A 13,941-nucleotide genomic window follows, 5' to 3' on the forward strand; every position below is an offset into this window, starting at 1 on the left:
ATATTTCATGTTTCATATGTATCATTTCGAAATATACATTTTAGGGCTGTAGAGTGGTTAATGCAATTTTCTGTTTTTGTAATATGTGCAAATAAAAAAGAAGAATCAGCAGGCATGAAGAGAGGAAGGCAGACGAAAAGCTTTTGGTTTCAGACGGCCGTCTGTGTCAGCCTAACCTTTCTCGCTTACATTGTCTTGCAGTAGTGACTGTGCTGGTGGGCAGCATTCAGCAGTGAATCTAGCATAAAAGTATGAGTCATATACAAGGATTTAAAACGTTATGCAACCGAGTTGAATCCGTTTCTTCAGCAGGGCTGATTATTATTATGTATTTCTTGCCCCAGACCACAGGATGTGATGTAACTATCCATTATACTATTGATCTTCAGTCAGTGGATACATCCGTCTGGACAGTACAGGGTGAGGTGTCAGGGAGTCTCTCTATTAATATCAGACACACAAGTGCTATTTATTTAATGAGGAACAGAAGGACTCCTTCATGAATAATGCAAGGTAAAAAAGTGCTGAGAAATGTTAGCAAGCAGCAAGGCTGCTCCCTGCACAGCTGTTTGGCTGATTTAGGTTCACGACACCTGCTGACGAGTTTATCGTTTTCTTTTTTAAGAGTACGTAGCCAATTCTTTTTACCCTGTTTTTCTCCCAGTTCAGTCGTTATGCCACTGAATTCCTCTCCATACATTTTTGTGTTGCCACTGTTAAGTTCCCTATTGGCTCAAATGCCAGTGAGGAGCCCCTAGCGTCCAGGCGCTTGGCTACTTGGAGCGCGAGCAGGACGGTACAGACATGTCCTGGGCATGGAAAGTAGGGGGGACTAATATTTACTCTTCTGTTCCTATCGGTACGCAACTTGAATGGCGCTGAGTCGGCTCTGGTGGCCGACCCATGGATCATTGGACGACCTGCTCTACCTCCTGAGCCACAGTCGCTCAGAGTTACAGCCACAGGATTCATTTGGTTTCTAGCTATAGATAATTTATCATGGGGACCCCCTAGCTGGAACAGCAGCTAGGGGGGGTGCAGTACAGTAAAGACAAATGGAGAGACAACCTGAGAATGGAGTTCTTTCAGAGAGAAACAATTCTAAGGTTCTTCTGCTAACCGTCTGTACACAGTAGTATAATCAGATTGAGAAGGACTGATAATCCGGAGGAAAACTAGGGAATAACATTCGAAAATGGTGGAATTGCCCGGCTTTTTGGAGACCAGAGCGACAGAGACAGACAGCCTGTTTGTCCCCCATTACCCCCTGCTGTGCCTGTTGATGTTATTCACACAGAGCAGACAGACAGGAGAGGCTTGGGACCGGATTTCGAGCTATTTATCTGTTTTGAATCAATAATGGTGACATTTATAATGAATGAAAGTCATCTGAAAGGCGTGTGTGTGTGTGTGTGTGTGTGTGTGTGTGTGTGTGTGTGTGAGTGTGCGTGCGTGCGTGCGTGCGTGCGTGCGTGCGTGCGTGCGTGCGTGCGTGCGTGCGTGTGTCTGTGTGCGTGTGTGCGTGTGTGTGTGCGTGTGACAGAGAGGCTGATCAGACTCATTTCCCATTCATGAGTTGTGTGACGTGAAGACTGAAGAGCTCAGCAGCACACCGTGACCTCATTTGGGATGATTGACAGCTTCTCTCTGCATGTGCCCCTGCTGTTCCCTTATAGGTGGTTATAACGCACATGCAGGTGAATGCAGGGCATGGCATATGCATGTGTTTGTCTATATGGGGTGTGTGTGTGTGTGTGTGTGTGTGTGTGGGGCGTGCGCGTGTTCTTGTGCAAGCTCCATCACTTTGATATTTCCATACAAGAGAAAGGTTGTTGTGTTGTGTTGTGTTGTGTTGTGTTGTGTTGTGTTGTGTTGTGTTGTGTTGTGTTGTGTTGTGCTGTGCTGTGCTGTGCTGTGCTGTGCTGTGCTGTGCTGTGCTGTGCTGTGCTGTGCTGTGCTGTGTTGTGTTGTGTTGTGTTGTGTTGTTTGGTTCTCAAGCACTTTCATGTCAACAACACTGCTGGAACGTAACCAGTAGTAGAAAGGTTCACCCAATATATCAATATCACACCCCATGAAGCCTTGAATTCATGGATTATTATTTATTTGTATTTATTAATTTATTTTTCGTCACATTCCTGAGCCAATAGTTTGATAAAGTATAGAAAATTTGAAGTACAGTAAAGTAAAAGTCCAATAATTTGATTCTTTAATGGAGACTCCTACCGACTGCCTCCACCGGTCATCAAATTATTGGACTTTTACTTCACTGGAGTACTTCCAATTTTCTATACTTTATACTTCTACTCCAGTACATCTGAGAGGCAGATATTGTACTTTTTACGTACTTTAAGTATTTGAAAAGTGGATTATGATTACAAAACATACTTGAACCACTTCATTTGATAATTGACTATCTACAAATAGTTTGATCATCTACCATTTGTTTTTAATTCATTATTAATATTTCATTTCATTTTAGATTTTTGCGTTGGCTATTCACAAATTAGCAGATGTACAAGCTCACACCGTGTCACTTCGTGCCATGCTGCCAGTTTGTACATCTGCTATTTTATTTCATTTTAAGTTTTTGGAAAATGTTCAAAGTGTGAGAACTACTGATTTTGAATTCATTTGTAGAATCGGCATCAGGTCTTAATGGGTTAAAGGAGTAGTTAAGCCCAAAATGAGGGGGGCTAGTGAATCATGGTGTGTGTGATATGAAATGTCCAGTACCTCCCCAGTACCTCCCCAGTGTCTGCCCAGTACCTCCCCAGTGTCTGCCCAGTGCCTCCCCAGTGTCTGCCCAGTACCTCCCCAGTGTCTGCCCAGTGCCTCCCCAGTGTCTGCCCAGTACCTCCCCAGTGTCTGCCCAGTGCCTCCCCAGTGTCTGCCCAGTGCCTCCCCAGTGTCTGCCCAGTGCCTCCCCAGTGTCTGCCCAGTGCCTCCCCAGTGTCTGCCCAGTGCCTCCCCAGTGTCTGCCCAGTGCCTCCCCAGTGTCTGCCCAGTGCCTCCCCAGTGTCTGCCCAGTGCCTCCCCAGTGTCTGCCCAGTGCCTCCCCAGTGTCCCCCCAGTGTCTGCCCAGTGCCTCCCCAGTGTCCCCCCAGTGCCTCCCCAGTGTCTGCCCAGTGCCTCCCCAGTGTCTGCCCAGTGCCTCCCCAGTGCCTCCCCAGTGCCTCCCCAGTGCCTGCCCAGTGCCTCCCCAGTGTCCCCCCAGTGCCTCCCCAGTGTCTCCAATAGCAATACAAGAGCAATAATACAAATTAATCTTAATTTATTAATCAAATTAATTAATTAATTAAGTAATCAAATCAATTAATTAATCGAATTAATTAATTAATAAAAATCCCCCCCCCCCTTGCCCAGGACCATGCCAAAGCCTTTTCCTGCAGGAAACACTGCACATGTAGTACACACTTTGTATCTTGAGCTACCAGACCGTGCTTGTTTAGGCAACAGCAGACCAACAAGTTGTATTTATGTCTTAGTTTCAGAGAAGACAACACCAGCTGTTGGTTGACTCTGATAGGCTATGTTTACAATAGGCTACAGAAATTGGAAGGAGAAAAAATTATAGTGTGCCTCATTGGAACATTTTAGGCCTTTGCCCCATGCTAACTGCGTGGTGACAGCTATAAAGTACAAATGTATTATGTACTGAATATACATATTATTTTGTTCTCTCTCTCTCTCTCTCTAGAGAATGATCCCAGGATGACCCCTGCACAGGCTGACCCGGCAGCAGCGGGGCTGGACACGGGGAAGGATGGCGACTGCATCTGTCCTCCCTCTCCGTCCCCCCTCCCCGCTCCTCCCCCTCCCCCTCCCCCCGTCCAGTCCACAACAACATCAGCATCGGGAACTGAGGAGCTGGAGTGTAAGATCTGCTACCAGCGCTACAACTCCCACAACCGCCGGCCCAAGCTGCTGCCCTGCCTGCACCGCGTGTGTTCCCGCTGCCTGGGCCGGATGCTCTCCGCCGGGGGCGAGGGCCAGGCGTGTCTCCCCTGCCCCTTCTGCCGCCACGAGACCCTGGTGTCCCGCTACCAGGTGGCCCGTCTGCCCGATGACGCCAACATCATGTCTCGTTTGACCGCGGCTGCGACCAACCGCGACTCCAAGCCTGCCAGGCCTTCCCTGGAGTGCAGGACCAGCTGCGAGGTGGTGTTAACGCCCAGGAGTTTGACGTCCTCCTCGGCCTCGTCGCCCTCCTCGCCGGGACCGTCCTTCCACGGCGGCGACTCCACCGCCTCCGCCACCTCCAACTGCCTGGTCATCACCATCATGGAGGTGCAGGGCGGGGACCTGAACCGGCGCGACTCCTCCCAGCCACCGTCGCCCACCTCCTCCAGCAACTACTATTACCCCGCCATCGGCACGGGAGGCGAGCCCAGCCTGGACTCCGTGTCGGTGGGGTCGGCGGGCGGCGGTGGTGCAGAACAGGACGCCCTGGCCAAGCTCTGCAACAACGTGCCCAGGGTGCTGGTGTGGCTGCTGGGGTTCTTCTACTTTGGCTCGCTGCCGCTGGGGATCTACCTGCTGGTGATCCAGCGAGTGACGCTGGGCATCGTGTGTGTCAGCCTGGTTCCCTCTAGCCTCACCGTCTGCCTGGTCTACGGCTTCTGTCAGTGCCTCTGCCAGGGCATGTGTGACTGCTCCTCTCGGGGCTGACTGGTTGACTGGCCGAACGGAGTACCAATATGGCAGAGGCAAATGCGGGTCCAATGCAACAGTCCTACAGATTGCACTGTGGTGGTGGTGGCATTATGGAATTTCCTACTAGGAGAATTTTGTGTGATCCTTGAATGTGCCCATACGTGTTTACTGAATAACTGGCTGACTGGTGAATGGGCTAGGCACACACGCCATTTTGGAAAAAAAACGTGGGCCCCGTCCCTACTTCCTTCACAGGCGTTACCGATGATACTAATGAAGGCTCTGTTCCATTCTGGTTAAACAGAGTCAGGGTGCTGCTATTGTGCATGTTGGCTCACTGGAAACACTTTGCTACACCTCTGAGAGTGTACAAATGGAACCAAATGGACCATTACGGGTGCATTTAGTTCCATTTGTACACTCCAAGAGTTATGGGGGTCCTTGAAATAAAAAAAGTTTGAGAACCACTGTGAGCCTTAATTAGTATCAGCGGTAACCCCTATGAAGGAAGAAGGGAAGGGGCCCGGAAGTAGGAAGAGTTATTCTCTGTGCACAGAGCCCACTGACTATCTGGCTGCTACATATAGAGTTATTCTCTGTGCACAGAGCCCACTGACTATCTGGCTGCTACATATAGAGTTATTCTCTGTGCACAGAGCCCACTGACTATCTGGCTGCTACATATAGAGTTATTCTCTGTGCACAGAGCCCACTGACTATCTGGCTGCTACATATAGAGTTATTCTCTGTGCACAGAGCCCACTGACTATCTGGCTGCTACATATAGCAGTGTGGCTAAATGAGTGTTAGAGGTTAAGTGGACCCAGCGACACTTAACCTCATCTGTACTACTGAATTAACAACACAAGCAAGGAGCCTGTGTCCATTCACATACTGACAGACGGCAACAGACTGCATCGGATGCTAGAATGGATCGTTCAGATACACAGTAAAGAAAAGTGTTAACTTTTAACCAACCATCCATTTGGCGCCATAATGAAAAAAGCACTACATGAACAAACAACTGAATCAGATCGACCGCACCCTACAACTGGAGGAACTATTTTTATGTGTTTTATGGTCACATGTTGTGAATATAGAATAAAGAGTTTAGATTTCCAATGAGCAAAAGATACAGTATTTGATTATGTATGGTTTTACTTTGTGCACACAGAACTAGCTGTATCCAACTGAAGTTCATGTTCTGTTTTTGTAGCATGTGTGCGTATACAGTATGTACTTAGTATGTACTTAGTGTGTGCGCGCGTGGTTGCGTGCGTGTTTTGTCTACCCAGGTCCTTCACTTGTCTCATAGCTAAGATGGTCTCAGACAACAGGATTCTCATCTCCCAGATCAATTTGTGAGGCCAGAAGAGTGAACTCACGTTGGAGGAGAAACGCCACTGTACTGCGGCTCTTGTATTGGGTGAGTGGAGTCAAGGAGTCAATCTGATCGTAACCAATCCATTTCTGAGCTGTCTAGGCCGGCCCGATTTAATTTTCACACATGTCTTGAGGGTGGTGGTGCCTAGCAACAGCCAATGAGCTACCATGGCCCATGGCATCGGGAAACCATTGCATTATGGTAATTCCAAAAAAGGCACAAAGAAATAGCAAATCCTAGCATAAAAAAAACAACAGTGGATATGTGACTCACTGCTGTTTGTTGTGCTCTGTGCTTGATTTGTGCTTTTTTTTTTTTTGCAATATTGCAGTCTTCTGCATCATTGCCAATGCTGTGTCATTGGGGTGCACTCCCCTGTGACTAAAACACAAAACATCTTGGAAACATACATTAATATGACATTACTAGTTTTGAGTTTGAGTTTTTTTGTCTTCTGTTTGATAAGATTCCTTCCTATTGACATAATATGTCCACTTTGTCTAGTGTTCACCATGTGACTGCAATGGCTGCTGCTCTGACAGAATGACTGACCCTTCCAATGGACCCTTCACTAAGCCCCACCCAGTCCACTCCAGACCAAGGTCTGGCAAGCTGTGCTTCTCAGTTCTCACCCATTGAGATGCATGTTAAATGACGGGATTTCTCCACATAAATAATCGATCATTTCAGTAGCAAGAGCTTCAAAATGTCTTCTAAATCTATAGTCAACAAGGCCTGCAGTAGGCTATGCGATTGAAAATGTGCATGACATTATTTAAATAAACTAACTGAAACGAAATGTTAATTTAGAGGGAGAAACAGTATCCAACACAATTAACTTTAACGTCCGACAGGACAGGAGTTTTCATGTAATGCACGGTAAGACTACGGTGATTACTAGTATTATTGCCATTACCTGGGTGCATGGGTGAGTTGTGTAACTTTCATCATGACGTTAAGCTGTGTAAGTGTTCAACAACACAGCCATGTAAAATAACACTGACAGCTATGAGGTGATGGAAGCTGCCCAGTTTAGGAACGGTTGCTAAACTATTTGGATTGGCATAGGACAATGGCTTTTGGGGTGTGGTTTAGAAAAGGGTCCACAAAGGTTTTCTCCCTGCATTGTCCTTCACTCTCTATACCACTGGTTCTCAAAGAGGGGTCCAGGGACCCCCAGGGGTCCTTGAGAGGGTTCCAAAGGGTAGCAAAGAGAAAATATGGTACCAAAATCAGTTTAACCACTTTAAACTGCACCGTGATGCATTGTGAGCTTGTAGATCAGCTATTTAAAAAGAAGATTTTGAATGTTTTATAAACATTTTAACAACACAACTCTTGCGTGGGGGTCACTGGCAAAAAATATTTTGTGACGAGGGTCCTTGACCTTGACACAAAAACGTTTGAGAACCACTGTATACTGTTCTATACTGTGCCTGTTTCTCTGTTTCTGTGTTTGTGCTGAGTCCTGCTTACTTACATACTGTACTGTCTTCTAAACCAACATCAGGACACGAGACGAAATAAATGGAAAGACCAAAAATGCTGAAATAAAAATGGAGGCTTATTTTGCATGGTCTCTGTCTGTCTCCTAAATCACTGTTGTCAACGTCGGGTCTGCGGCCCAAATGGGGGTCCGAAAGGTTTGTATGTCGGATGTGTGTGCAAATGGAACCAAATGGACCAGCTCTCCTTACACAGAGTGTGAGAGCGAGACGACGGACATAATATGTTTGTTCAGACAGAAGAGGTCCTGAGTGAGAAAGAGAGGGCGAGTCAGCTGGACAGAGAGTGGAGAGAGAGCAACAGAGGGATAAAGATAGTGCTGTCTCTCCTGCAGCATTTGAGAACTGCAGCTAATTGAAGACGACAGTGTTTCAAACAGTGCAAATGTATGATGAAGTCATTAACCCCTGTTAATTACAGACTAAATGAGATCAAGGAAACTGGAAGAAAGAAAGAAAGAAAGAAAGAAAGAAAGAAAGAAAGATAAAGAAAGAAAGAAAGAAAGAAAGAAAGAGAAAGAAAGAAAGAAATAGATATAGAACAGATATAGAACCATCCACACCAAGCAAGAACTACTACAGTATAACTATCTTTATAGTGTTTGATGTGGAACAGTCTACTCTACTTTAAACAAGACACAGATTAAAGTTAAATTGCACAAAAATATGTACCACTGACTGGCACAACTGAACGAGATGTTGCCATGTTTCAAGTGCAGTATGCACGAAATGGGCTGAAATATGTAAATGCATGCATATACAGTACAGTTGGAGGCCATCGATATTGTCCTTTTCTTTTTGCTGAGGTTTGCGTGATCTGCGCAAAAGGACAGTTAACCCATTTTGGGCGGGAACCCCTTTTGGTGTTTTAAACATTATGTTATAATTTAGCTATTGAAAAATAGCAGATCTACAAGCTCATAGCGCGCCACCGAGTGGCGCGCTACGAGCTTGTAGGTCTGCTATTTTTGAAAAATCGTGAAAATATTTATTTCAGACAACTGGAGGATTTAGAAGGATTTTTTTTTAATTTTGAGGTCAGGCCTAAATGGGTCAAATAATAAGGGACAATATCGGTGGCACCCAACTGTACATCTCATGAAATGTGCCATTAATAAATCATGCATGGTGACTGTAATGTCCAGGGAAGAGAGGGGGAGGCTTTTTAGGGGAGGAGACAAGAGGTCATTCAAAGGAGACAAATGCGGGGGTGAGGTATTTGTTGAAGTAATTCATTAAAATGGAAACCATTTTCTGAACCAAAGCTGGAACAGAATGAGAAACGTAACAATAACACAATTCTCCTTGTGACAAAATTGCCCATACAACTTAAAAGTCATCAGAGTTGAGCCAGCTGATAATGTCGGGTCTGCACATAATATTATCACACCGAAGTGAGATATGTAATTCTGGAAGGCTTAGACCGACTGTATTATAACGGGCTACAATCAAATATTCATAACATTTCCAGGTATTTCCAGCAGATGTGGCACATCAATTTTAATAAGACATGAATAATTTAAACACATTCTTGCCTCTTTCTGCCTAACACACACACACACCAGCTTATATGCATGGTATATAAGCACGCACGCACGCGCGCACGCGCACACACGCACACACGCACACACACAAAATTATGATTATTATTAATATTCATTATTCCTGACGTGTTCCTGATGGCACTTAGAGCTAGCCTGATTATCAGACTGTAGCTTTCTTGAAGAGACACAGTCCACTCAGAGAGTGGGTGGGGTCTTTGGGCTGGATCCAGGCTAACTTAGAGCTGAGTGGCTATATACGCTTTATGATTTATACACAGGCTGTGAAAAACAACCATGCTGTTTTCGTGCTCAGACACACCCACCCACCCAGCCACCCACCCACACACATAGCTCCGTAAGGGAGTGGTTGAACCACTCAAAAACAAGCACCACAAAAATGCATCTCAACTACCAATATTTACAAGCGACTTTACAAAAAACACAAGTGGCTTATTTTCGGAACACTGTTATGATTTAGAACAAATGTATTTATTTTATTTGCAGTTTTCACAGTGTCTTGTATCGTGTCTGTTTGGAGGAGTTTTATGGAAATAAATCCCAGAAAGACATCTGTATGACATCTGTGACCATTTATTGAACCTGTGTAGCACATTGAGCACTAATACCCACACGCCACAGCACGTGTGAGCACACACACTTATGCACGCACACACACCTAGCATCTATTCATAATTGATGATGATCTACTCTTTAATGGTTCTGATCTCTCAACCCAAAAGTGTCAATTAGAGCTGTCAATCATCTCTTCCTGCTGCGACTCCACCCATGGTGTCATATTGGCGTCACCCATGGTAGCATCCCGCTGACAACAAAGCTACTGCAGGTAAGACTATGTTTAGCCCGAGAAGGTCATTCTCTAAGGTTGTGTCTGAGAATAAGAGTCCAGAGGGAAGCACGCACATCTCTAAAACAAATCTTCAGGTGCTGAACAAAAAGATACATACAGGGAATAGGAAGGAGTTCCGCACACTGTTCTACAGCTTAAGACCTGACGAAGAGCTGCTGTGGGTCAAAAGGTTGTTCATTTCAAATAAACTAGTCTGGGAGCTGTAGAACAGTGTGCGGACCTCCTACCTTTTCCCTGTGTCTGAGAATAAAACTGGAAAGAATCACATTCCATAGCTCAACCATGGATCTAATGTATCTGATTTTGTGTGTTGATTCAGTGTGTGTGTGTGTGTGTGTGTGTGTGTGTGTGTGTGTGTGTGTGTGTTTTTTTCTTATCAACTAGTCAACTAGTACCAACTATCGCAGTCAATGGAATTAAGTTGGCAAGGACGATCATCTTTTAGGGAACTGTGTTGCTGTCTGAGAGATTATAATGCTGCATACTAAGGGCTCCATTTTCATCACCGCTAAATCCCTTATCCCTAAACTTCTTTAAAAAAAATGGAATAGTTCAACTAGCCAATCTACATTGACACGTTGTGAGCTTGTAGACTGGCCATTTTAACTATTCAAAAATGTTTTGCAAAATACTAGTAAGAAAAGGCAAAGAAGTTTAGGGATAAGGGGTTTAGCGGTGACGAAAATTGAGCCCTAATACTGCATACACAATATAAAAGCATAATTATCAAAAGGACACTGTACTTTAATCATCTGCAATAAAAGTCCCTTGACCGCTGACATTCACAGTTTGACGTAGGATAGTCAATAAAAGTTAACAATTACTTGATTACAGTATTCCATAATAAGTTTGTTTGCATGTTAGCATGAACTTTATGCTACTCACTGAGGCGCTGGAGAGACTGACAATTCACACACAGTGGGCCTTATCTTGCGCCACCCTCTAAACTTATTTGCCAATTTTTACTATTTTAAAACATTATAAAATAGTTCAACTAGCCGATCTATATCGACACATTGTGAGCTTGTAGATCAGCTATTTGAACTATTTAAAAGGTTTTAAAATAGTAAAAAATGGCAAATAAGTTTAGGGATAAGGGGACAGGGGTAAGGGGTGCCGCAAGATTTAGCTGTATATCTTCCTTCCTTTTTCTTTTCTCCATGTATTATGACAACCGGCCCTGGGCGTAGATCTTCACCAATGACGGCAAATGGGTTAAAATGTAAACGGATTGAGAGGACCTCACGTAACAGCAGGACAACCTGGCAAGCAGCAGAGAAACACCATTACTAATAGCCCATTAGTATCTGCATAAACAGCCCGATTACATATATAAATAGTGTGTTTTGTAGGAAAGCAAGCAGGTGGGTCATTTATTGACTTCCAGTATGTGAAGGGCTCTTCTCTCAGTCTCTCATCAGCAACCTGTTCAGCTTTAAAAGGGCACCGTTTCCTTGCATTCATTAAAGACCCAAACCTAAAGTGACGCAATTGCTCTTGGCAACTACACCATGAAAATAATAGGTTTTTAATGAGCCACGTTCCCATGGTGACTGAGTGTTTGGCTGGTGAATGGAATATTTGAAAAAGCCTTGTGTTTAAAGGGATAGCTTGATCTTACCAATTTTCCCATTTATACCAGAGTCAGACAAATTCCCTTTTCAATATGTCTGCATGCAGTTTAAAAGTGTGTTGGCCAAGGACCTTCTCCAAGGCTGAGACTTTAATAGTTTGTTCTGGTTAGCCAAGCGTTAATTAACATTTTCACATATACCGTTAAAAATCCTAAAGATCATGTTTGGAAATACCCTTTTTCAAAATATGCATGTGGCAAGGGTTGGACCAAAGGTTGGATGGATCATTGCATGGAACTTCATCAGGTATATCCCTCCTCTAAGCTACATTACCTCAGAAACCTGCTGCAATTCTACAATCTACTAGAACTGAGTCACCAAGATTTCCATCTCTTGGTGTCCACTCCACTGTCAACAGAAAACCCTACTTACAGTATGCTACTTGCATCTATTGGCAATAAGTATAACAAGACATGATACAAGAAATAAGAAGAGGAAGATGGGACAATTCAGTTCAGCAGCAATGATGTCAAAACTCAACCCTGACTCACTCTAATGACCTTTGCACAATGTAATGTTTATTAAAAAGTTATAATACAGGCATATAACCTGAATCATACTACACTATAATGCAGTGTTTTGATATACTGTAGCCTACCATACTGTTTGCCTGAAACTGGCTTTAAGAAATAGTGGGAGGGGCCTCTATAATGCACACCTCTAAAAGCACTCTTTAACTACCACCATCCTGACTTCCTTGGTCATTTTCTGCTCTTTCACTCATTTGACAATTCTTAATGTGTTAATGTGGTGTGTCTCACTTGTTTTTGGTTATTGTCTACACCTGTACTGTTCTGTGATTTATGTCTACCTGCAATGCAAATTCCCCACAGGGGAGAGTAAAAAATGATTCACCTTATTTCCATAGTATAGCATCGCTGGTAGAGCGAAAACTTGTGTCTCTTTGCACAACGTTGTCATACGATGACCTACAAGCTCACAACACATTATGATGCAACGCATGAGCTTGTACTGTAGATCAGCATTTTTGCTACCAAAAAAAATAAAATAAAACTTTCTTTTTTATGCTGGTTTCTTTTTTTACATTTTCACCTATAATGACAACAATATAACCCACAATAGGGGTGCCAGGTTAAACATGGTTAAGTCTGTCTATGTGGGTTTTATCAAAAGCTTGTGACAATATTATAATTACCTTCGATGCATTGTAACTTCGTTCTTTTTTTTTCTTTCCCTGCAAAGTGACTGTTTTGGACAAATTCAATTCCAACCAACAGTGACAATATACAGCACATTAATTGCGGGCCTAGTTTTGTCCCCCAGCACAGGGCAGAGCAGAGTATGGGAGCATACAGTATCTCTCTCTCTCTAAATCCAGGATAAATGAGGACACAGCAGCGACTATCTCTCCTAACAATGACCTAACAGACGGTTGCCAAAGACTTGAAGATGAAGTGGCTGAAGATGAAGGGGGAATGGTAGATAAGCAGTGGTGGAAAGTATCTATGTAGATTTACTTAAGTACTGTGCTTACTGTAAGTACAATGTTGAGGTATTTGTAGTAATTTCAATTTCCACTATATTTAATTTAATCCACTATACAGTATGTCAGATCTAAATATTGTACTTTTACCCCACTAATTTATTTAAACACTTTATATACTAGTTACTTGGTAGATGCTGATTATTATTGCAAGTTGCAACACATACATTAACCACTTGAGCCGTATACACATTTCAGCCATTTGAAAATAGCCGACCTACAAGCTCACATGTGTCATTGATTGATTGATTGAAATATTTATTAACAGTTTACAGAATTACAGTACATTTCAAGCACAAACTCAATACAAAGACTGTTAACTGTGAGTGGACGACCCAATTAAGCATTACACTTGTTTACAAGAGGGTCCGCCATGTTCAATTCATCATGTAGATCTGCTATTTTCAAAAGGTCTTGAAATGGGACATTCTGCATAATGAGTACTTTTTACTTTAAGTATATTTTGTAATTCCAGACTTTTGCTTGTAACAGACTATTCCTACATTGATTGTAGTATTGACACTTTTACTTAAGTCAAACATTTGAGTACTTTTCCCACATGGTGATAAGAGGACAGCGAGTGAAAAAAAAAGACATTTTAAAATGTAGATCTTATATGGTACGGTACCCGTTTGAATTCCAGAGATTTATTTTATAGCTAAAATAGCTAGTGGTGTACCAGAAGAGATTATTTTTGATGATAACAACATCCTAAGGTTAGCAAGGATAATATCATCTCTGACTAATACTAGCCATGTTTTGTATGGAGAGTGTAGGTTGGTGCCTTCAGGAAGGACATTATGATCTTATGGTGTTCCAGCATACAATAAGGTCAGACTTTTGTCC

The 13,941-nt window shown here is 43.4% G+C and overlaps 2 protein-coding genes across 2 annotated transcripts in view; one reads left to right on the plus strand and one right to left on the minus strand.

Moving 5' to 3' along the window:
- cep89 (centrosomal protein 89) overlaps positions 1–13,941 on the minus strand; it is a 109,739-nt gene that overhangs the window by 34,670 nt on the left and 61,128 nt on the right. The gene's annotated exons all lie outside the window — the stretch shown is intronic.
- On the plus strand, positions 3,715–4,671 carry LOC306920575 (E3 ubiquitin-protein ligase RNF182; the record flags this gene model as incomplete). Its single annotated transcript, XM_079497387.1, has 1 exon — positions 3,715–4,671. One exon carries the CDS (start codon positions 3,715–3,717, stop codon positions 4,669–4,671), a length of 957 nt encoding a protein of 318 aa, XP_079353513.1.

Source organism: Electrona antarctica (assembly GCF_951216825.1).
Source record: "Electrona antarctica genome assembly, chromosome: 3".
Classification (NCBI taxonomy): domain Eukaryota; kingdom Metazoa; phylum Chordata; class Actinopteri; order Myctophiformes; family Myctophidae; genus Electrona; species Electrona antarctica.